The sequence below is a fragment of the Mesoplodon mirus genome (genome assembly GCF_964341445.2).
Source record: "Mesoplodon mirus genome assembly, chromosome: 2".
NCBI classification, from domain to species: Eukaryota; Metazoa; Chordata; class Mammalia; order Artiodactyla; family Ziphiidae; genus Mesoplodon; species Mesoplodon mirus.
Window position 1 is genome coordinate 210,568,955 of NC_138977.1, and position 21,435 is coordinate 210,590,389.

A 21,435-nucleotide genomic window follows, 5' to 3' on the forward strand; every position below is an offset into this window, starting at 1 on the left:
AGGCTTATTGAAGAACTTTCAGTTCCTGAGTTTTCTGAAGTAGAAATATTTCTAGAGCATCCTCATTGTGAAGAACTTGGGGATATACAGGAAAAGGATAAAGAAAAAAATATCTCCTATGATCTTATTTCTATACCCATAGAGACACATGAATGTTGACAGGCACCAAAAGTTTGTTGGAAATGTCCCTCCTCAGAGGTGTCACAGTCCTGAGTAGACTGGCCAGAGGGGGACATCATCACAGATTTAACATCAGCCCCTGGCTGTAATACAGCTCCAGACCAAGCTACATTCCCCTCCCCGACTCCCTATAATTACTTCTCCATCCTACTCGGCATATCATATACCCCACTGGTGACAGTCTTTTGCTTATTCCCTGGCCACTCTGAAAGCTGAATTGCATGAACACACAGATTCCCAGAGAACCAATGCAGAGACTGGGTAACACACCCCAACAGTGAAACCAGAGCACTCACATGCAATCTCATCCAGGGCAGTGACCACAAACCACACGACGTTCCTCTCGGCCATTTTCAACCGAAGATCTACAACCTTGTCCTTCCAGGAGATGCCTGCAAGAAACAAACGTACTTGCGACTTCAGCCCTGGTCTGGTCCCAGGGACCTGCAGAAGCCAAGTGAAAGAATCCATTCCAAACATTTTTAACCAGCACCATATCCCAGGGAGCATGTTATCTGAGCAGACAGAAGGCCCAGATTCAAGCCCCATCCATGAGAAGTGACTGTAAGCTAGTTGACTGTCAAGAGCCCTGACTACCTCAAAGAAAAAGTAATTAATTTGTTCATCCAACAAATGTCTATGAAGCATCTACACTTCCCAGGCATAGATACCATGCTGGTCACTGTGGTTACAGCTCTGAGCTACATGCAGTCCTTGCATTCATGGGGCTTACAATCTAGAAGGGAAGACAGACAATTAAACCAGCAATTAGTGGGACTTCCCTGGTGACACAGTGGTTAAGAATCCACCTGCCAATGCAGGGGACATGGGTTCGTTCCCTGGTCTGGGAAGATGCCACATGCCTTGGAGCAACTAAGCCCGCGAGCCACAACTACTGAGCCCGTGTGCCACAACTAATGCAGCCCGCACACCTAGAGCCCGTGCTCTACAACAAAAGAAGCCACTGCAATGAGAAGCCTGCGCACCGCAATGAAGAGTAGCCCCCGCTCGCCGCAACTAGAGAAAGCCTGCACAAGGCAACGAAGATCCAACACAGCCAAAAATAAAATAAATATATTTTTTTAAAAACCCCAAAAAACAAGCAATTAGTTACACTTCTGTACAGGGAGCTTTGAGAACACACTACCCAGCAGAGAGAACTCACCGAGTCTTAGAAGTCAGGGGAATATCACCTACCACTTTACATTCCTGGAGATACAAGACTTGCCTTTCAGTGCTAAGACCGAGGAATTCTCTACAGTCTGACTCAGTGTGACAACCACTTCCAAATCACACTTGCACTGTCAGACACAGCCACGGCCTCCCTGCTCTCCCCAGGATGAAACTGGGGTCCTAGAGGAGGTCACCCCATTACCACCACCACCAACAACAACCATGAAACAGCACATGTAACGCAGGGCACAGCCACCTGTGAACATGGCAGGCATCTGTCTTATTCGCCCAGCACCTAGCAGTGTCCTGTACACAGCAGGCACTCATGTGTCTGCTGAACAGAAGTTTTACCAGCCACACCTGCTCTCCCCCCTTCTATAAGCAATAGGTCAGAGCCTCTGCTTCAGTTGAACAAAACTCAAAACACGTTGATGGAAAATGTTTAGCTGACCCTGGGCCACTCACTGGACCCATCCCCCTGATCTGTCATACCCTCAGGTGAGGGTGTCACAAGGAAAGCAAGCTGGGGGCTGTCCCCACAACTAAACGCTGCTTTGAAGACCAGCTCGGGAATGCTGTTTAAAACTTGACTGAGAGTCTGGGCTGTACTGCTTTCTTCCCAGGACCCCTCTGGGCAATGTGCCTACATTCCAGACATCCCCCCTGCACCTCTCCTCTGCCGTTTCCACAGCAAGGCTCCCTCCCCTGCAGCCCCACCTCCCAGGCCTTTCCCTCTGCACTCCTCACTCTGGCATAAATCACACTTTCATCTCCCACAAAACGTTCACAGAACTTGCTCCTCACTCACCACTATCACACAAGCCAAAGAAACCCACCCACACCCCAAAGCTACTAAAGCAGAGGACAGACAGAAGGAGGGCGCCTGGGAAGGTAAACCTACAAATGCTGACAGAAGAAAAGGAAATGGAATCTAGAAACCTCTAGGCTCACTACAGTCCAATAAAAATTAATTTAAAAAACAAAACAAAAGACAATCTGCTAAGGCTGGGGTGTGTATACAACCCGATCAGCTGTTGACACTGATTGTGGATTAAAAAATATGTGAGAAGGAAAAAAAATTTAAATAAAGAAATAAAACTCTCAAGGTGACTAAATCAAAAAAAGAAAAGAAACCTCTAATCTGTTTCCAATATTAGACATGTTAAGAGGGGCAGTTAGCAACTGAATGGTAAAAAAGCCATCTCAGCAGCACCCACAGGTCTGCCCAGAAGAGCTTTGCAAGAATAAACTATGCCAAAGTAGGTGGCAAGTAGGTGGCAACTGTGGAAACAAACTGAACTCCTGCTGCGTCAAATGCCCCATGTGCCAGGGCGGGGCAAAATCCTCCAATCAGCTCAAGCTCGACCTGGATTCAGAAGACTTTCGTTTCGGTGAAGGGGCCAATGGTCAGGGGCCTTCTGGGCACAGCCGTGGTTCTGACCTGTGTAATCCAGGCCCAGTGTGATGAGGGGCTTGCACGGACGCTCAGGACGGTCTGTCCAGATCTTGTCCACAAGGTTCTCCTTGACAGGAATGAGGTGGTGGCCAGCGCTTCTCAGAACCTTGGCCATCTTCTTCCAGTAATCTGAGGAGAAACACACATGGTCTAGCTATGAACTGAACACCCTTTACAGGCAGCAGGGCTTTGAGAGCCTGGCACCTTCTGAAAGGCTAACCCGCGGCCCTGTGCTAACTCTTCTCCTCACCTTGACCTTTGTTGTGACATCAAATCATGCTGAGCCCCCAGATGTTCCACAACCCACAAGCAAACAGGGAGGATGGAGAGGCCTCTAGAACTCACTTCCTCACCCAAGGTGAAAGGGCCTATGCTTACTCACCTGTAGGAATGATCAGTGGGTCCACACCAACCCTGGATCCTTCAGGAAGTATGCTCACCAGCCAGTCTTCCTGAGTTGGTGTGTCCTTCAGACCTACAGAGGGAAGAACTGATGAGAAACAATTCCCAGGGGGACCCGAGCTCATTGTCCTATCCAGAAGGAGGCAATTCACCAACATCGTGATAGCAGGGTCTTTATTAAGCACCTTCTTCAAAGAGAATTGACAGCACTTGGAAAATCTGAACTTCCCTTAATCCTGGAAGGCTATGAAAAGTGCAAGATGCTATAAAAGGAAAACTTAAAGTAAGATGGTATATAGGGAATGGGTGAGACAAAAAAAAAAAGAAACAAGATTTTCATTAGACCCCTGGTAAAAGGCATCCCAGGAATCGCTGCAATACAGGTACATGGTGTCATCGTGAAGGTCGTCTTGTATCAGCCTTCGGTCACTTTACCACTGATGAGAGGGTGGGTGGTGATATGGTGAAGGCTGGAGCTGGGAGCCTCCCTTACATCGCACACCAGCTAAGGGGAACACACACCACAGTGCACTCCCCTTATCTGTAGGGCAGCATTGCAGAGTGAAGGCCGCCGCCAGACAACCAGGCCTGGCTGGCAGCAGAGAAACATATCCAAAGACTGTAAGAGGGACACACAGGAACCCAACATCGTGTCTTTAACTGGCTCCCTGGGCTTCCCAACTACCAAGAGCAAACAGTCATAGGACACCAAATAAGCTTCAAAAAAGGAACTAAAGGGCCTCCCTGGTGGCTCAGTGGTTGAGAGTCCACCTGCCGATGCAGGGGATACGGGTTCGTGCCCCGGTCTGGGAGGATCCCATATGCCGCGGAGCGGCTGGGCCCGTGAGCCATGGCCGCTGGGCCTGCGCGTCCGGAGCCTGTGCTCCGCAACGGGAGAGGCCACAACAGTGAGAGGCCCGCCTACCGCAAAAAAAAAAAAAAAAAGTAACTAAAGTTATTTTTATATCCCCGTTTTTCTTTAATTCGACCCAATATCCTGTATGTTTCAGATGTATACTTTTTTCATCAAATTTTTGCTGAACAACTAACATTTTGGTAAAATATTAAGAGTGAGAGTTCACATATTCTGAAATAGTACTGTTTTACTATTCTCCCTAGCGAGTACTGAAAAACACATAACTACAGAAGGGAAGTTCAAAGGTTTGTAAAGAAATGAGCTCATGGGACTTCCCTGGTGGTCCAGTGGTTAAGAATCCGCCTTCCAATGCAGGGGACGTGGGTTCGATCCCTGGTCTGGGAACTAAGATCCCACGTGCCTCAACCACCTCGATGCCAACTAAGCCCAAGCGCCACAACCACCAAGCCCGCACGCCTCAACTAGAGAAACTGTGTGCCGCAAACTACAGAGCCCACACGCTTTGGAGCCTGAGCGCCACAACTAGAGAAGCCCGCACGCTGCAACAAAGAGCCCGCATGCCGCAGCAAAGAGCCCGCGTGCCGCAACTAAGACCCAATGCAGCCAAAAAAAGCAAACAAATAAATAAATATTTTTTAAAAAAAGAAAAAGAAATGAGCTCATGAATCTGTTCTAAAAAACTGCCTAGAAGCTGGCACTGAGCTGTTATTTTGCTATTTGATTCTTTCCTATTTTTTTCAAACCGCTAAACAAGCCACTCACTAACAAAGTTTCTTTAATGCCTCTAGTATAACTTTCACAGGATGAAGTCATATCATCTCCTAGAAGACAGATGTTTGGCAAAAATCCCAGGGATGAACCACTCCCCAACTACACCCACCAGAATCTCCCTACACAGGAGAGACAGTGAGGAGGTGGGCTTAGGGCAGAAACTAGAGAGGGGCTTGGAAGGGAGAAGGACTCATCTGCTGGGGCTGTTCTAGAGGACAGGCAGACAGTATTCACTCCTCTGACACTCTGACCCCCAAAGCGCTGACTTATCTAACAGCTGGAGTTTAGGCCCCAAAGAGAGATACCCACACCCCAGAGGCACACTGAATGATCCACTGGGGTACAAGCAAAAAGTATTAGGACTTCTATTTGTAATTTTTCTTAAAAAATAAGATATTAATATCTTTGCTTGTATTTGAAATACAGATGGACTGGGTGCATATACCGTCAACAGAGGCATGTAATCAAAAAGTTTAAAGGCCTAGTGGCCTATCCATTTATAATGGCCCTACAACCCCAAGTGCCTCTGTGTATGTGTGTGTGTGTGTGCGTGTGTGTGTGTGTGTGTGTGTGTGTGTGTGAGAGAGAGAGAGAGAGAGAGAGAAGAGGGAGAACAACTGGGGCAACCACCTGTAGCTTTGATGTCTATATATATATATATATTTTTTTTTTTTTTTTTTTTTTTTTGCGGTACGCGGGCCTCTCACTGCTGTGGCCTCTCCCGTTGCGGAGCACAGGCTCTGGACGCACAGGCTCAGCGGCCATGGCTCACGGGCCCAGCCGCTCCGCGGCATGTGGGATCCTCCCGGACCGGGGCACGAACCCGTGTCCCCTGCATCGGCAGGCGGACTCTCAACCACTGCACCACCAGGGAAGCCCTGATGTTTCTATATTTTTAAAAAGACTTTTGAGAAACGGAAATTTAAAATAAATCCACTGCCAGGATAAAAACGTTCCTAATTCCTCCCTCCCTAAGACAAACAACACATATATGTGGAGAGTATGTGAAACACACATACATACACACACACACACACACACACATACACACACACATACACACACACACACACACAACCTCAGTAGGCTAACTGCTTGGATCTTGGAGTCAACTCGACTCAACTCAGTGTCAACAGCCCTCTGTTCTGTGAACCACGAGTCTGGTAACAACCTGATTTCCTCGTTACTTCCAACTACAAAGAAGAAATATCAGGGATTTGGCCTCATCTTCTCTTCCTCACTCAGCCCTGGTAGCCCCTTTTCCCTCCTTCTATTGTCCAAGTTGAAAATTCAGCAGAGAGACCTTTGTACAACCACTAAAATCATGTTTCAAAAGACTATTATAGTGACAAGGAAACATACAGCACAAAATTAAATGAAAAAACAAGAGTGTACACACACACACACACACAATTATTATCCAATAAACACTGAGCTCTATGCTTCCCATATATTATTTCTTTAACCCTCACCATTTTATGTGGTACTTACTATTACTATTCCACCTTACATATGAGGAAACTGAAGCACTGAAGGTGAAGCAACTTGCCCAGGAAAGTTCCAGACCCATGCTCTTGCCCTATGGCTGAGCTGCCAGAACCAAGTCAGGATCCTCAGAGGGAGAGCTTCCTAGCTTCAGTTGCCAGTGGCCCCTTACCTTTATCTCACTTTGAATCATGAGGCAGCAAGGAGCAATGGAAAGGCCCCAGTGCATGAATCAAATGCACAGCAAGCTATGTGAGCTGCAGCAAAGCAACTGTCCTCTCTGGCCCTCAGTTTCTCTTCACTGAAATGAGTATCCTGAACCAGGATCTTCCAAAATTGAGCGCGTAATGGTATGTGTATATCAGCACGTCATTTTCTTGGTTTTCCTTGTGCCATGAACTGGACTGTGTCCCCTCAAAATTCATACATTGAATGTAACTATATTTGGAGACAGGGGGTTTAGGAGGTAATGAAGGTTAAACGAAGTCATAAGGTAGAATTCTAACCCAGGAGGACTGGTGGCCTTCTAAGCAGAGGAACAGAGAGAGATAGCCATGTAAGGATACAGTGAGAAGGAGGCTGTCTGCACGCCAGGAAGAGAGCTCTCACCAGAACCTGACCACAATACACCCTGATTTCAGACCTCCAGCCACCAGAAATGAAAAAGTAAATTTCTGTTGCTTAAGCCACCCAGTCTATGGTATTTTGTTTTGGTAGCCTGAGCAGACTAAGACACCTTGGATTCTAAAAGGGGCCCGTGGCCCCATAGAAGGGGTAAGATCCAGAAGCCCTGAGGAGCCCTAGGGTCCCCTGCCAGAGCTGGCCAACTAAAGGTGAGGTGGCTGTGCCTCTACGCACCCATCTTCATGAGCGTCCAGTTGCTGTCCATCTGCTTGGCAGCCTGGAGGAAGTAGCGCCCATCAGTCCACATGGCCGCATGTTCTTCTGTGACGATGGCTGTGCCTACAGCAGGGGAGCAAAGAGATGAGAAAGGTTTCTGAGCACCACCTAGAAGCTGCACAAAACGGCAGCAGGCAGGCAAGCACGGTAAGGGGCACCAGATCCCGTGTGGCCTCACCACCGCTCCGGTGGGGCCTCTGGTGGGGCAGCGGGGCCTTTAACTCCAAGAGACCCTCCAGGCAAGAGAAGATGATACCACTGAAAACCAGCTGTGGGCCAAGCTCTGAGAGAAACAGTCCTGAGTCAGCCTGGGTATTGGTCCCTGCACAGAAAGGACCCCACTTGTACGGCATGAGTCATGGCCAGTAGAAAGAGGTCTGTGGACCTGCGGCCACAAGGGTCTCGTAATTAACAAGATAGTGGTGGATCTGCTCAGTGATCACAGCCATCTGCCCCACCAGACACCCTAAAGGAGGTGTTTCACCTTCCCCAAGAGAGACCACCTGGATGCTGTCAGTGTTCACTGTGATGCAGCAGTTGGTCACCAGCCGGGAGTTTACGCCTCCCACCTCTATCTGCCCTCAGTTCCCACAGGCCCAGCAGAACTCAGGGCTTTCAGCAGAGGTGTCAGCCAAAACCAATCCTAAAGTGCCTTTTACATCAATGGAAGCAGTGCGCTAACTGCGAGGAGAGGGGCTCCCACCAAGTCTAGCAGCTTGAAGGATGGGAGTCTGAAGCGGGGAACCCATCCTAAAACTCAAGGGCACAACAGCTTTGGGAAAGTTAGGGCAGGGCAACAATGTAGCTCAACATTCATCTTTGTTATTTAAGCTGAAACTGAAAACAGAGAAACCAAAAGTCAAGCGCTTAGACAATTACACAGGACCAATAGGCTAAGGAGAGGGTTTTTAAGGATGCTGCTAGTGTCCCACTTCTTATTTGGAGTGCTAGTTACACAGGGGTATTCAGGTTAATTGATACACTTTTCTGTATGTATGGCACAGTTAATAAAAAGTTCAAAAATATTTTTTATGCAACTTTTTTTAAGATTTGAAAAGCAAAGGCATAGAGAAAAGAGACACTAAAATGTAAGCTTAGGAGCTGGGGATGCCGGGACCACATCCCCTCTGCAGAGGCTCAGTGGGGACGTCTGGTTTGCATTTTTTTTTTTTTTGGTTCTATATCACAGGCTGAAACTGGGTCTAGCTATTTTTGAGAGGCAAACAAAAGTACCAAAAGAACAAAGAGAGAATTTAGAAACTCACCTGCAGAGCCATCAAATCCAGAGACAAAGGCCCGCCGACAATCACACGGAGCAATGTACTCGCTCTGGAAAACAAAAAGGACAAGGAATTGGACCTTGATCAGTCACATGCCGACTCCTGCTCAGCCCAGCAGGACTGCAAAGGCTGGCAAAAGCTGGGCACCTGCCTTCAAGGAACTGCCAATCTAGCTGAAAAGGCAAGCTGAACTTTTTTTTTTTAAATTAGCGCACACTACAGAAGACCCTATTTAATTACAGGCTAAAGGGCTGTTCCCTTTAATCTCAATTTTTTCATCTGGAGAACAAAGCAAGTCAAGAGAAACAGATCAAAACTGCTCTTTCCTCACGGAGATGTTACTCAAAAAAAAAAACCAATAGCCTTCTCCCTTCCTTGCCACTGACATTTAGGCATCTGTTATTTTTCTCAAAAGCCCGAATTTCTGTTTTATGTGCCAATAATTCTCGAACTTAAGTCTCTTTAGATATCAGCTTATTTCTGAACTTCCTGTTTGTATCCCCCATCCAAGGCAGTGTCACCAATCTCTCCCACGCAGACCCTGTCCCTTCCTGTTAGGGAACAAAGGGAAATGCTTCCTCTAACCCAGGAGGCTTCAGCAAAATAAAACATCATGTTCAAATCCAGGTCCTTCCCAGCAGATAATCCCTTGCCTCTGAATGGAATGGGATTAGGGCTAAGAAGGTAAGAGGTTCCCATTCCTGGGGAAAGGGTACAAGGCCACATTGTGTAACTTCTGGTAATAGCCAGTGGGGCACAGAGAGTCAAGTAACTTGTCCAAAGTCACACAGCTAATAAGTAGCAGAGGCAGGATTTGAACCTGGGCGGTTTCAGAGCCTCAACTCTGAAGCCCTGTGTCATGCTGCCCCCATAAAACACATCGTATCCCATCCTCAAAATAACTCTCCAGGATAAGACCAATTGCAAATGAGAAAACTGAGGTTCAAACACAGAATCTTTAAGTAACTAACACGTCAATAGCAGGGACAGGATCTGGTCTACTTGAGACCAGAGCCACTGCTCCTTCTCCTGTTAAGCAGGTTTATCCGGAGCTAAAGGACTTGGCAGGGTTAAGAATGCTTAGGATAGAGAAGGGGGCTGCTGGCTGGACCCCAAGGCATTTTGGGACAGTCAACACGATGTAGGGGAAAACGGCTCCCAGGTTCTAGTCCTGCCATGTGGATGAGAGCTGCCCCTTTCACCAAGGCAGCCACAATCGCAGCCTCAGACCAGTCACAAGACCATGACCCACAGAGGTGCTGGAAGGGTCAGCAGAAAGAATCATGATGGCAGGATGAAGGAGCTCTGAGAGCTCTGGGTCGCACCTGCCCTCTAGCAGGCCCAGCTACATGGTCTGCAACGAGTCTCCTCACCTCTCTCAGCCTCAGTTCCTCATTTCTACAACGGGTCATTTCAGATTGCTGAACGCAATGGCAAGCAAATGTTTGATCCCGAAAACACAAGGGAACATTGACCAGACAGCACTAAGGACATAAAAAGAAGTGGCCTCCAGCATCACTTATGAACTGTAGAGCCCTCCCCTTGTTTACTGACCCAGGAATTAATGGTGCAAGACTGAAAAAAAAAAGGCCAAAATGGGGGAGAGTCTGTTCCTACCCTTCTCCTAGTTCTGTTGTGAGGAACAGTAAGTGAATGTTCAAAACAACTCACCAGAAACCTGGGAGTGCTGCGTATATGCAACAGAAGAGACGATATTAATCTCTTCCTCCTGAGTGGTGAAAAAGCAGCTAAGAGGCTGGGAAAACTCAGTTAACAAAAAAAAACCTTGTGCTAAAAATCAGAGTACACAATGGGGAAAATACAGAGGGGGCACTCTGGACCAACAAGGAGGTCCCCCTGGCTGGGTGCTCTCCCACCCGACGCACAGTGGGGAGGCAGGGGACGGGCTCGGCCTGGTTGGGCTCTGGCACGCAGGGACACAGCTCTCGAGGAGTGCCCCACCCCTACCTGGGGAAGCCGGGGCCGAGGCTCACGTCCCCACAGGGGTTACCTGGAGCTGCCTCTCAGCAAAGGCAGGAGAAGAGTTTCTCCAAAGGGAGATGGAATTAACAGCAGGTGGATGTGTTTGGTTTGGGATCGAGATGAGGGTGGAGCAAGAACGTCTAGACATGACCTAAGTGGTCAACATGCCAGAAAGACATCACTGACCAAAGCTGTCACCTCCACATCAACAGGCTAAGCAGAGGCCAGACAAGCACTGGGCCCGGGCCTCCCACTCTTCCCCCAGCCATGAAGCTGGAAAAGCCCGGGAACATTCTCCCTAGAGAACAGCAAAAGGCCTAAAACAAGCCAAAGTCTTGGCATACTAGGAAAAAGCCGCAAAGAAACACAGCCATTGGCTTTTTTCTCCAGAACTGTCCATTTCTCTCCATCTCTAATTGTCCCCGTCCAAGCCTCCCCCATCTCTACCTGGACCACTGTCCCTACAATCCACTCTTCACACACACTCAGAGTGAGCTTTTCAAAATGTGTATATATCATGTTAGCATCCAGCTTAAAATCCTCCAGTGACTTCCCATCACACTTAGGATAGAATCCAAACCCCAGGCCAGTCCCCAAGGCATAGCCTGGTCCGGCCCTGCTCTCCTCCCACAGCCCTCCCACTCACAGTGCTCCAGCCACACCGCCTGCTTTCTGCTCCTTGGGCTTGCCAATCTCATTCCTGCTTCAAGGCCTTTGCACATGCTTTTCCTTGTGCCTATAAAAGTCTCCCTCTGGTCATAGCATGGCAGGCTCCTTCCCATCATTATATTTCAGGTCAGATGTCACCTCCCCAGAGAGGCTTGCCTAGACTATCCAGCTACAGTAGCCACTCAGCCTCTTCTACCTCTCTGTACAGTGCATTTTTCTAGATGTTTCTCTTCTTAATGACTCTTTTACACTGTTATTGTCCTGCTCCCCAGAATGTAAGTCCCATGAGATCAGGGTGTTTGTCTGTCTTGTTTGTCACTGTCCCTGTACAGGGCACAGGTGACACACACTAGGCCCGCAACCAATACTTGCAGAATAAAGGAACAGCAGGAGGAGAGATGAACCTTTCTCCGTAGTTAAGACCTCAGCCACCTCTTTGAAGACAGAGAAAGGGCTACAAGCCAAGAAATGCAGGTGCCCTCTAGAAACCGGAAAAGACAAGGAAATGGATTCTCCCCAGAGCCTCCAGAAGTCACTTTAGCCCTGCTGACCACTGCAGGCTCCAGCCCTCCAGAACCGTAAGATAATAAATTTGTGTGGTTGTAAGACACTAAGTTTGTCACAGCAGCAACAGGAAACTAATGCTTTATCCAACAGGAAAAAGGCCAGAAGGGATTGTAACTGGGGTTTCAAACTCAAAAGCCCTAGGGTACAGGCAGGTAAACTAAATGAGTAAAGCAGGACAAGAGGCTGTCTCTTCTAGAGAGAGCAGCTCCCACTCAGCTCTGATTCCTGTCATGCTGGAATGTGAACCACGTGTTGCCAACCTTCAATATTTCAGGAAAAGCTAAATATATGTATGTTCGTGAGAGGTCACTCAATTTTTAAACGTTGGCATCTAATTCAAACAATTTAAATAACACACAGCCAAATAAAGCATATCAGTAAACTACAGAAAAAAAAAAGCCTCAGCCATGTCTCAAAATCCAGCTCAAACATGCCCTCTTCCACAAAGCTTTCTGACCCATCCAGCTTTCAGAGATCTCCCACACCTCTGAATTTTACCAAACCATCCATAATGGCACTTATCCATGCTCCCCACCTGGGTGATGATAACAAATAATACTGGCTAGGACTGACTACTTGCCAATAACTATCTTCATTTCCCCTAATTCTAACCCCAACAGCAGCTCTGGAAGGTAGCATCCTTCCCATTTACGGATTAAAAAAAGAAGAAGAAGAAGAAGACGAATCGGCAGCTCAGAGAAGTAAATTACTTACTTACCACCACCCTGCAACCAAGACACCACTGCTCTAAATGGCAGAGCTGAGATCTGATCTCAGGTCTGACTTCCAAAAGCCCATGCCTTTGCCACACTGCCAAGCAACTGCCCCCCGTTCACCTCTACCTTCATCAACCACATGACAGATGTCTCCTACATGCAGGAATCAAACCTATGTTCAAGCCTGGCTCCCCCACTTACTGGCTTTCTTGTCTCTTAAATGAAACCAAGTCAAGGTATGTGGGAAAAACAGATAGCTGCCCAAAAATTCACACCCTTTCCTTACTGTAAAGTCACTGAAGAGCGGTTGGTTTCCCATCCAGGTCTTCACTTCCCAGGCCCCCTTGCATCTAGGCGGGATCACATGACTAGTTCTCACCAACGGAAAGTGGGTGGGAAGTGATATCTGAGTCAGGGCAGTTAAAGATGGACGCACCCTCTCCATACTCCTTCCCTTCCGCCAGCTGGAACGGTGGCATCAGGATGGAAAGTGCCTGGATCCCTGAATCACTCTTCTTCCTAGTGGAAGAAAGTCAGCCACCAACCAGGAACACACACTCTGGACTGCTACATGAACAAGAAATAAGGCTCTGCAATACAGAGTCACTGAAACTTTGAGACGTGTTACCACAGCTAGCGTTACTCTAATTAATACGGTGAAGAAAATCACTCCGGGATAAAAATCACTACCTCCACCCCAGGAGAAAGCCTGTTTAAGAAATAAAAACAGGAAGCCAGCTCCTGGAGGAATGGGAGTAGCATCAAAAAGAGTTTCGGAAAATCGGAGTCATGTCTTCCAGACGGAGGAACCATAAACACAGCCAAAAGCTCAAGGTGGCGGAGCCGCTCCCACAAGGATGGGATCTGTGGACTAAGCCGAGCCCAAAAGCAGACGAGGGGCCTCACAGAAGGGGAGGATGAAGAGTTCGGATTTCTCAAAGGTGGGGCCAGGGCAGTTCTGGCCCCAGCCAATGATTCTCCTGGTTTGGGGCCAGTCGTGCCTGCAAATCCCAACATTTGGCTTAGAAGGTACAAGAAAACACCCAGATTACAAGAGAGAATGGACACTTCCTCGCTGAAAAAGTCCCCCCGGGCCCAAACTCATTAATACTACAACCGTTGTTCTGAGTTTAAAAGAAAAAAACCCTTAGAGTGGAAAAGGACAGAGAGGAGCAGACCCCTGGAGCGCCAAGTCCTCGCACAATTACATATCCGGGGTGCGTGTTGTCTCCAGCATGCAACAGTGTGTGGGTGTGTGTGTTTGTGCTTTGGAAAGTACACAAAGTACACTAACACCCTCCCTCCCCAACCCGTAGGAGAAATTCCATCAACCCTGAATCCAGCCTGAAACGAAACAGGAACAAGAGCCCCAGAGCACAGCAGCCTCTCTATTACTGAGGGAGGAGGCTCCTGCGGCAGGTCACACACAAAGCCAGCACTTCCTCCCTGTCCTCACAGTCCTGGCAAGGACCCAGAGTCCCACTTAACAGTCAGCCCAGCGAGGGCCCTGCTCTCCACAGGAACTGAAACAAGGAACGTGGGGCTTCTCACTTCTTTCTGTGGATGGCGCCACAAACCCTCTCAGCTTCCAAACTTCCCAGTACCCTCGGTCACCTGCCTGCAAGGTCCTCGCTCAATCTATCTACCGCTTCTCCTCCAAATCCTTCCCTTCTTCTCTGCTCCTAAGTCCAGCACCCAAATCCAGGCTCTCTGTACCCCGACTCTGGGATCCTGCACTGGCCTCGGAACAAGCTTCTCAGTTCCCAGTGTCTCCCTTCTCCAATCCACGCTGAACACTGCTCCCGTTGACTGATCGGGTCACTCTCTTATTCAAAGACCTTCAGTGGGTCCCTGCTGTCTAACAGAAACCTAAACTCCTGACTCTGGTGGCTCCTGAGTGGCCTTGACCAGACCCTATTATTCTTTCTTCTTTAGGGTTATCATTATTCATGTTCTCCTACTTCCATGGATTTGCCCATGGTATTTCTTGCACCTCTCTACCTATAAGCACCCAAATTCTACCTGTTCACATTCCAATTTAAATACATTTCCATCATGAAGCCTTCCTTGACCCTGCCAGCTTAAAATATTCCCTTTCACCTATGAGTTCAGTCCACACTTTAAATCTGCGCTTAGCATTAGAGTAGCCACCAGACACATGTAGCTACCAAGCACTTGAAATGTGGCCAATGTGACTGAGAAACTAAATGTCTGATTTTATTTCAACTAATTTAAATATAAATTTTAAAACTGATGCTCAAGGCTCAGTTATTACAAAACTTTTTAAATATGTTTAGAACAACTCTGGTATGTAAGGCCACTTCTTCAACTGTAAATTTTATGAAATCTAAATACAGATCAAATATTTCCAACAAACATTCCACATTCAACTTGAGATGTTTTGTAATGAAATACATACCAGAATTGAAGACTCAGTATAAAAAAAGAAATGTAAACTATCTCATTAACGATTTTTAATACTGATGATGTGATGAAATGATAATATTTTGGACATACTGGGGTAAATAAAATATATTATTGGGCTTCCCTGGTGGCGCAGTGGTTGGGACTCCACCTGCTGATGCAAGGGACAAGGGTTCGTGCCCCGGTCCGGTAAGATCCCACATGCCGCAGAGCGGCTAGGCCCGTGAGCCATGGCCGCTGAGCCTGCGCATCCGGAGCCTGCGCTCCACAACGGGAGAGGCCACAACAGTGAGAGGCCTGCGTACCGCAAAAAAAAAAAAAAAATGTATTATTAAAAATAATTTCACTGTTTCTTTTTACTTTTTTTTTTTTATTATGGCTATTAGAATAGTTAAAACTACATACGTGCCTCATATATTTCTACTGGACAGTGCTGATTAAGTTCTTTCCTATGACATTTACTAGTCGCATTTTGTGTTAGATTTGTGACTGGGGCTATCTACTCTTTAACCTCTTTAAGGGAATATTTTCCCTCATGTATTTCTATAATAGTAATAATAACAACAACAGAAATAGCAGCTAATATAATGAGACTTATTAGGTGACAGACATACTTTAAGCATTTATATCTATTAACTCATTTGATCCTAACAACAGCCCTAAGAGATAGATACGTCACTGTCCCATTTTTGCTGGCGGGGAAACTGAGATGCAGAGAGTTTACCTGACACTTAGGAGTTTGAGGTAACTTACTTGGGGTCAAGCAGCTTAGTTAAGCGGCAAATCTGCCACCTGAACCCAGACAGTTTCTAGAGCCCATACGCTTACCTATATGCTAACTGCTTGCCTTTTACATTTGTCCCAATACTTAGCCCTGATATGGTAGCCAGGAAATATGCACCAGACAAGCAAAACACAACTTCTCCCGCCTTGTAAGGCAGATGGCTAAGCTACAGCAATAGAAATGATAACCAAAGATTATAAAAGAAAAAGGGGGAGGGGGTAGTGGGGAGGGAGGTGAGAGAGAAGAGGACAGCAAGAGTACAAGAATGTAACTTTGTGAAGCCTAAACAAATAGGACTTCTGCAATAAAAGTGACAGCTCATATCAAGCAGGCTTAACTTTTTGTGTTTTCAGGATGTTGCTGGAAAACACATTTTTCCAGGATTAGAGCTTCAACTTCCTCATTTAGGGAGGAGCCATCCAATTCTGATATTCCAGATCCATTAGCAGGAGGTGAAACACTGAGGGAAAACCTGGAACATCACTGGGGTTTGGCCAGTGTCGCTGCCATTCCCAAAGCTGAATAAGAAATTGCTTTGGGTCTATTAGGTCACACCTAATGTCAAAGACAGAATTTTTAAAAATCCATCAGGGTATTAGACCAAAAACCAGCATTATGATACCAAAAAAAGTTGGCTCAGGAACAGCACCCAGGACCAAGAACATCAAGATAAACTTGGCTTGGCTACAAGAACGTCCCCTACCAGTAAACACAGATTTTATCCTAACTCCAGGCAAAAGAAAACTGAAACTAAAATACCAACACTACAAAGCTTCCAGCACACCCTTAACTGGAAACCTTCAAAGGTTACTGCAAGTAATACTCACAGGTCAAATCTTTCCATACAATGAGGCCTCACCTGGAGGTGAAGGTTCATAAATAAAGCAGAACTAGTAGGAGTTTGGCTGCTGCTCCACGACAGCCTGTGAGACCCTTTCAAAGGAGAGACGCAGTTTCGGACAACAGTGTGCTAGTGCTCTGAGGGTTAATGTTATGTGTCAACTTGACTTGCTAAGGGATTCCCAGATAGCCAGCTGGTAAAACATTATTTCTCGGTGTGTCTGTGAGGTTGTTTCTGGAAAAGATTAACATTTTTATTGGTAGACCCAATAAAGATCGCCCTCACCGATACACATGGGCTGCATCCAATCAGTTGAAAGGCAGAGAATGAAAAACACCACTGGTGAATCCAGCAGAGAATCCACGTGACAGGAAGCCCAAGTCCAAAGGCTGAAGCCTGGGCCTGACAGGAGGCAAGGAAGAGCCCATCAGAGGTACCCAGGCAGGAGAAGAAAAAAGGAGTTCCTTGAAGACAAGGCCAAGGTCTGCCCTTCTTAAATGGTGGGATGCCCAGTTCCTCTGCTACTTACACCTCCTCAGGTCCAAGCTATGTTGGCTACCCTACCGACTCATCCAGCCCTTAGTCAAGATGAAACTTTGGTTCCTATGAAGTTGGTGAACCTTGTTCATCTAGAGAACAGAAGTGAATGGAAGAATTGTGTTACCAAAGCCCCACCCTAAACGCCACCAGTCTCTCCTTACCTACCCCGCCTACTAAATTTAACATTACAGTACACGGCCACCTCGGCTTTCTCACGTGCCAACAGCCCCTTTCCGGCCTGATCTGCTGTTTCTCCTACACTTACACATTGTTCTCCCACCTCCCCCTTCACCCCTTCAACCACTTCCACTTGCCAAACCCTCATCTTCAGGGGCCTCTCCTCTTTACACCTCCCCTTCCTCTCACGTCTTCAAGGAGCAAGTTCAAACCCACTGTGGTACAAAAAGTGCTACTGAAGATCAACAGACTAAGGAAGTCCATGGAACAGAGTCCCCTACCCCACTCCTGAGATGACTGTGGAAATTCCATGGACATTTAAATCTGAAAAGTGCTGAATACTTCATCTGTTCCTTAGAGTTGTACAGTGCACACTCATATATTAAAGGCCCTGAGAAATCCTACAGTTAAGAAACTGTTCAAATGGGCAAAGGACTTGAATAGACACTTCTCCAAAGAAGATACACAAATGGCCAACAAGCATATGAAAAGATGCTCAACATCACTAATCATCAGGGAAATACAAGTCAAAAACACGAGATATTACCTCATATCCATTAGGACACCACCATCAAAAAAAAGAAATAACAAGTGTCGGCAAGGATGTAAAGAAATTGGAATTCTTGTGCACTGTTGGGGTAAATGTAAAATGGCATGGCCACCGTGGGAAACAGTATGGAGGTTCCTGAAAAAATTAAAAATAGAATTACTATAGGATCCAGCAATCCCACTTCAGGTATATATCCAAAAGAATTGAACAAGATTTCAAAGAGACATTTACAGATCCATGTTCAGTGCAGCATTATTCACAAGAGCCAAGAGGTGGAAGCAACCTGAATGTTCATAAACAAATGAATAAAGAAAATGTAGTATATGCATACAATGGATTATTATTTAGCCTTAAAAAAGAAGGAAATCCCATCATAAGCTACAACATGGATGAACCTTGAGGACATTACACTAAGTGAAATTAAGCCAGTTACCAAAAGACAATACTGCATGATTCCACTTAGATGAGGCACCTAAGGTGGTCAAATTCTTAGAAAGTAGGATGGCAGTTGGCGGGGACAGGGAGAGGTGTTCAGTGGCTGTAGTTTCAGGTTTGCAAGATGAAAAAGTTCTAGAGATCTGCTGTACAATTATGTGCACACAGTTAACACTGATGCATTGTACAGGGGTGTGAAAAATGGTTAAATGTTAAGTTTTTTTTACCACAATAAAAAAAAAAGAAACTGTTCAGCTCATTTCACTATTTTCTTGACCCCTGACTACATTTTTGCAGAACAGCTTACAAAACACAACAGGAATGCTGTAAAATATGGTTTGGGAAACTCTGTTCTAAACATCAAAATATCCTGAATGTCATGCCATTGCCTCAAATCATCCAATCCCTTTGGTTATTCATTTCAGCCCTTCATTTGCTCCTGAGGCCAGGAAATCTCCTGTGCCTCCAAGCAGGGGTCCAATCTTGATGCTGTCCCCAGGTTAACACTGGCTTGATATTGTCATGACCATATGGTTTGCCACCGTTGGAGGAGGGGCAGAAAGGAGGTCAGCTAGAGTAGACCTCTTTTGGGAACTTTGCTTCAGCTTACAGTAACACCCTTATCTGTCACCCCCTCCATCATGGCAGACCCTCATCAGTCATGTCAGTGACACACGTGCTCTCACGTGAGCAAGCACGCACGCACACATACGTACTTATACACTCACAGTGACCAAGGGTAAACACCAAGCTACTACACCAATCAAGTTCTCACCCAGGACTCGGGATTTGGAATTAAGGTTCTGGCTCAATCTGGTATCTTGAAAGTAACAGATAAAGAGATATATATGCAGAAACTGTGGGGTGGCCATCTATTCACTATCTACCTTGTTGCCTGAGACAGAAAGAAACTTATCTGCAGCAAGAGCTGAAACCCCTCCCATTCCAGTCCTCCTAGAGGGCCAGCTGCACCTTGCCCTCAGGTTCCACGGGACATCCTACCTGAGGCACAACTCCAGAGTACCATTCACAACCTGGAGTTGTGCCAGTACAGTGGCCCTGCTCCTAAATCCTTATAAAACAGCATTTTTATTGCTCAAAGTACTTCAAGGTGGTTTCTATTGCCTGCAACTAAAGAATTCTAGAACACCAGTATTTCTGACTATTGCTTTTTACTTCCTTAGGCTTTTGCCAGAGGAACTTACCACCTTGTTTCTGAAAAGCACTCTAAGCTTCCCTGCTTCTCTGCCTTTGCTCCTACTAATCCTTCTATCTAGAATCCCTTCCCCCTTCTCTATTTACCCAACTCTATGCGTCCTTCAAGGCCAAGTTCACATGCCTCCCCTGCCCATGAAGCCTTCCATCACCCTCCCCTCTCACCCTCAAACATCCACAGCCCTCTGCCCAGGTTTTCTTGATGGCACGTCCACATTCCACCTTGCAATATAGACATGTGTATGCATATCTTAACTCCAATACTAAACTGTCTGCTTCTTGAGACCAGGACCATTCTCATCTTTGTGTCATGTGCCATACCTAAGGCAGTGCACATAAACAAAGGCTATAAAAAGTATATGTGTAGATGACTCTATGGAAGAATAGCACTTTGTATACCGTCTCAGGTCTCTACTAAACCGTAAACACGGGGAGGGCAGGAATTCAAATTTAAATTCGTCTTTGTAACCCTGCAGCACCATGACCATGGTGTAGGCATCCAAATACCTGCTGAGTCAATGACCTAAAAAAGTAAATCCTAGAATCCTTTCGTCCTCTGCTTTTCAGCCCCATCACATGCAGTCTCCACCTCTCTAAACCCGGCTCTCCCATAATTAAATCACTCGTGTTCTCAGATATAGAGGGCACTTATTGAAATGCTTCCACCAAAGGTGGTGGCTGGGGGGATGATGGGGGTAATATACAGAATCATCCCTAAAACCTGCTAGAGTGGAGATCCACGATGAATTTCTGGCTGCCCTTCTGGCTGTGCCAGTGGGACAGGACAGTGTGGATGGGGAGAAGGGAGGCAGGACAGACAATTCTGCTGGGGACGTGGTGTGGCAAAGGAGATGGGGTCAAGTGCGTCAGCAACAGAAAGGTCCAGACTTCTGCCCGTTCATTTATCTCCTAATTCTTCCACAATTTATGGAAAGCTAGCTATCTACATTGGAAATAAGGAAGCCAGGGCCAAATCAATAAGCATTCAGTGAGACTCTACTGGACACAGGTCCCTGTGCTTAGCCCTGGAGAACATGCTTAGATGTGGGTTGACAACTTGAATCCTACAAACACATTGGGGCTGAGGGAAAGGAAAAAAAGAAACGAGGGGCTGACGAGTTCCATCACCAGCCCGTCTCCATTCAGTACCTGGTGGGCATCTCCCGACGGGATGATGTAGGCCTGGATTGGCTCTGTCACATACTCCAGGTTCCTCATGGCTTGTCTCAGCTGCCGAAGCAGCTCCGAAGTTACCTTTGGAGGCATTCTGCTGTCTGCAACAACAGGAGAGTTTGTACCAAAACCAGACTGCTCCACGCCACCCAATGACTAGTTAAGTACCAGAGTGGTACATTTGTTATAACTGATGATCTATATTGACACATCATGATCCCCCAAAGTCCACAGTTTACATTAGGGCTCACTGTTGGTGCTGCATACTCTATGGGTTTTGACAAATGTATAATGACACGTATCCATCGTTATGATTTAATAGTTTAATAGTTTTCGTTGCCCTAAAAATCCTCTCTGCTCAGTCTATTCATCCCTCTTTCCCCTCCCCCCAATCCATTGGTATGACTAATCTTTTTACTGTCTCCGTAGTTTTGCCTTTTCCAGAAAGTCAGTGTTGACCTTACAGTATATAGCCTTTTCAGATAGCCTTCTTTCACTTAGCAATATGCATTTAAGATTCCTCCATGTCTCTTCATGGATTAATAGTTCATCTCTTTTCATTGCTGAATAATATTCCATGGTCTGGATGTACCACAGTTTGTTTATTCATTCACAAACTGAAGGACACCTTGGTTGCTCCCAAGTTTTGGTGATTATGAATAGAAATAAAACATCCATGTTGCAGGTTTTTCTGTAGACGTAAGTTTTCAATTCCTTTGGATAAATACCAAGGCACATGATTGCTGGATCATATGGTAAGAGTATATTTGGTTTTGTAAGAAACTACCAAAATGTCTTCTAAAGTGGCTGTACCATTTTGCATTCCCACCATTAATG

General features: G+C 46.4%; 1 protein-coding gene across 3 annotated transcripts in view; it reads right to left on the bottom strand.

Annotated features, from left to right (window-relative positions):
• XPNPEP1 (X-prolyl aminopeptidase 1) overlaps positions 1-21,435 on the bottom strand; it is a 61,208-nt gene that overhangs the window by 27,997 nt on the left and 11,776 nt on the right. For 2 of the 3 annotated variants that reach the window (XM_082641526.1, XM_082641525.1), the window contains exons 3-8: positions 20,575-20,699; positions 8,510-8,573; positions 7,203-7,307; positions 3,192-3,284; positions 2,795-2,938; positions 477-572 (exon numbers count right to left, since the gene is read on the bottom strand). In XM_082641526.1, coding sequence (XP_082497652.1) covers positions 477-572; positions 2,795-2,938; positions 3,192-3,284; positions 7,203-7,307; positions 8,510-8,573; positions 20,575-20,699 — 627 coding nt within the window. The remainder of the gene's footprint in view (positions 1-476; positions 573-2,794; positions 2,939-3,191; positions 3,285-7,202; positions 7,308-8,509; positions 8,574-20,574; positions 20,700-21,435) is intronic. The other variant, XM_082641527.1, reaches the window with a different exon arrangement.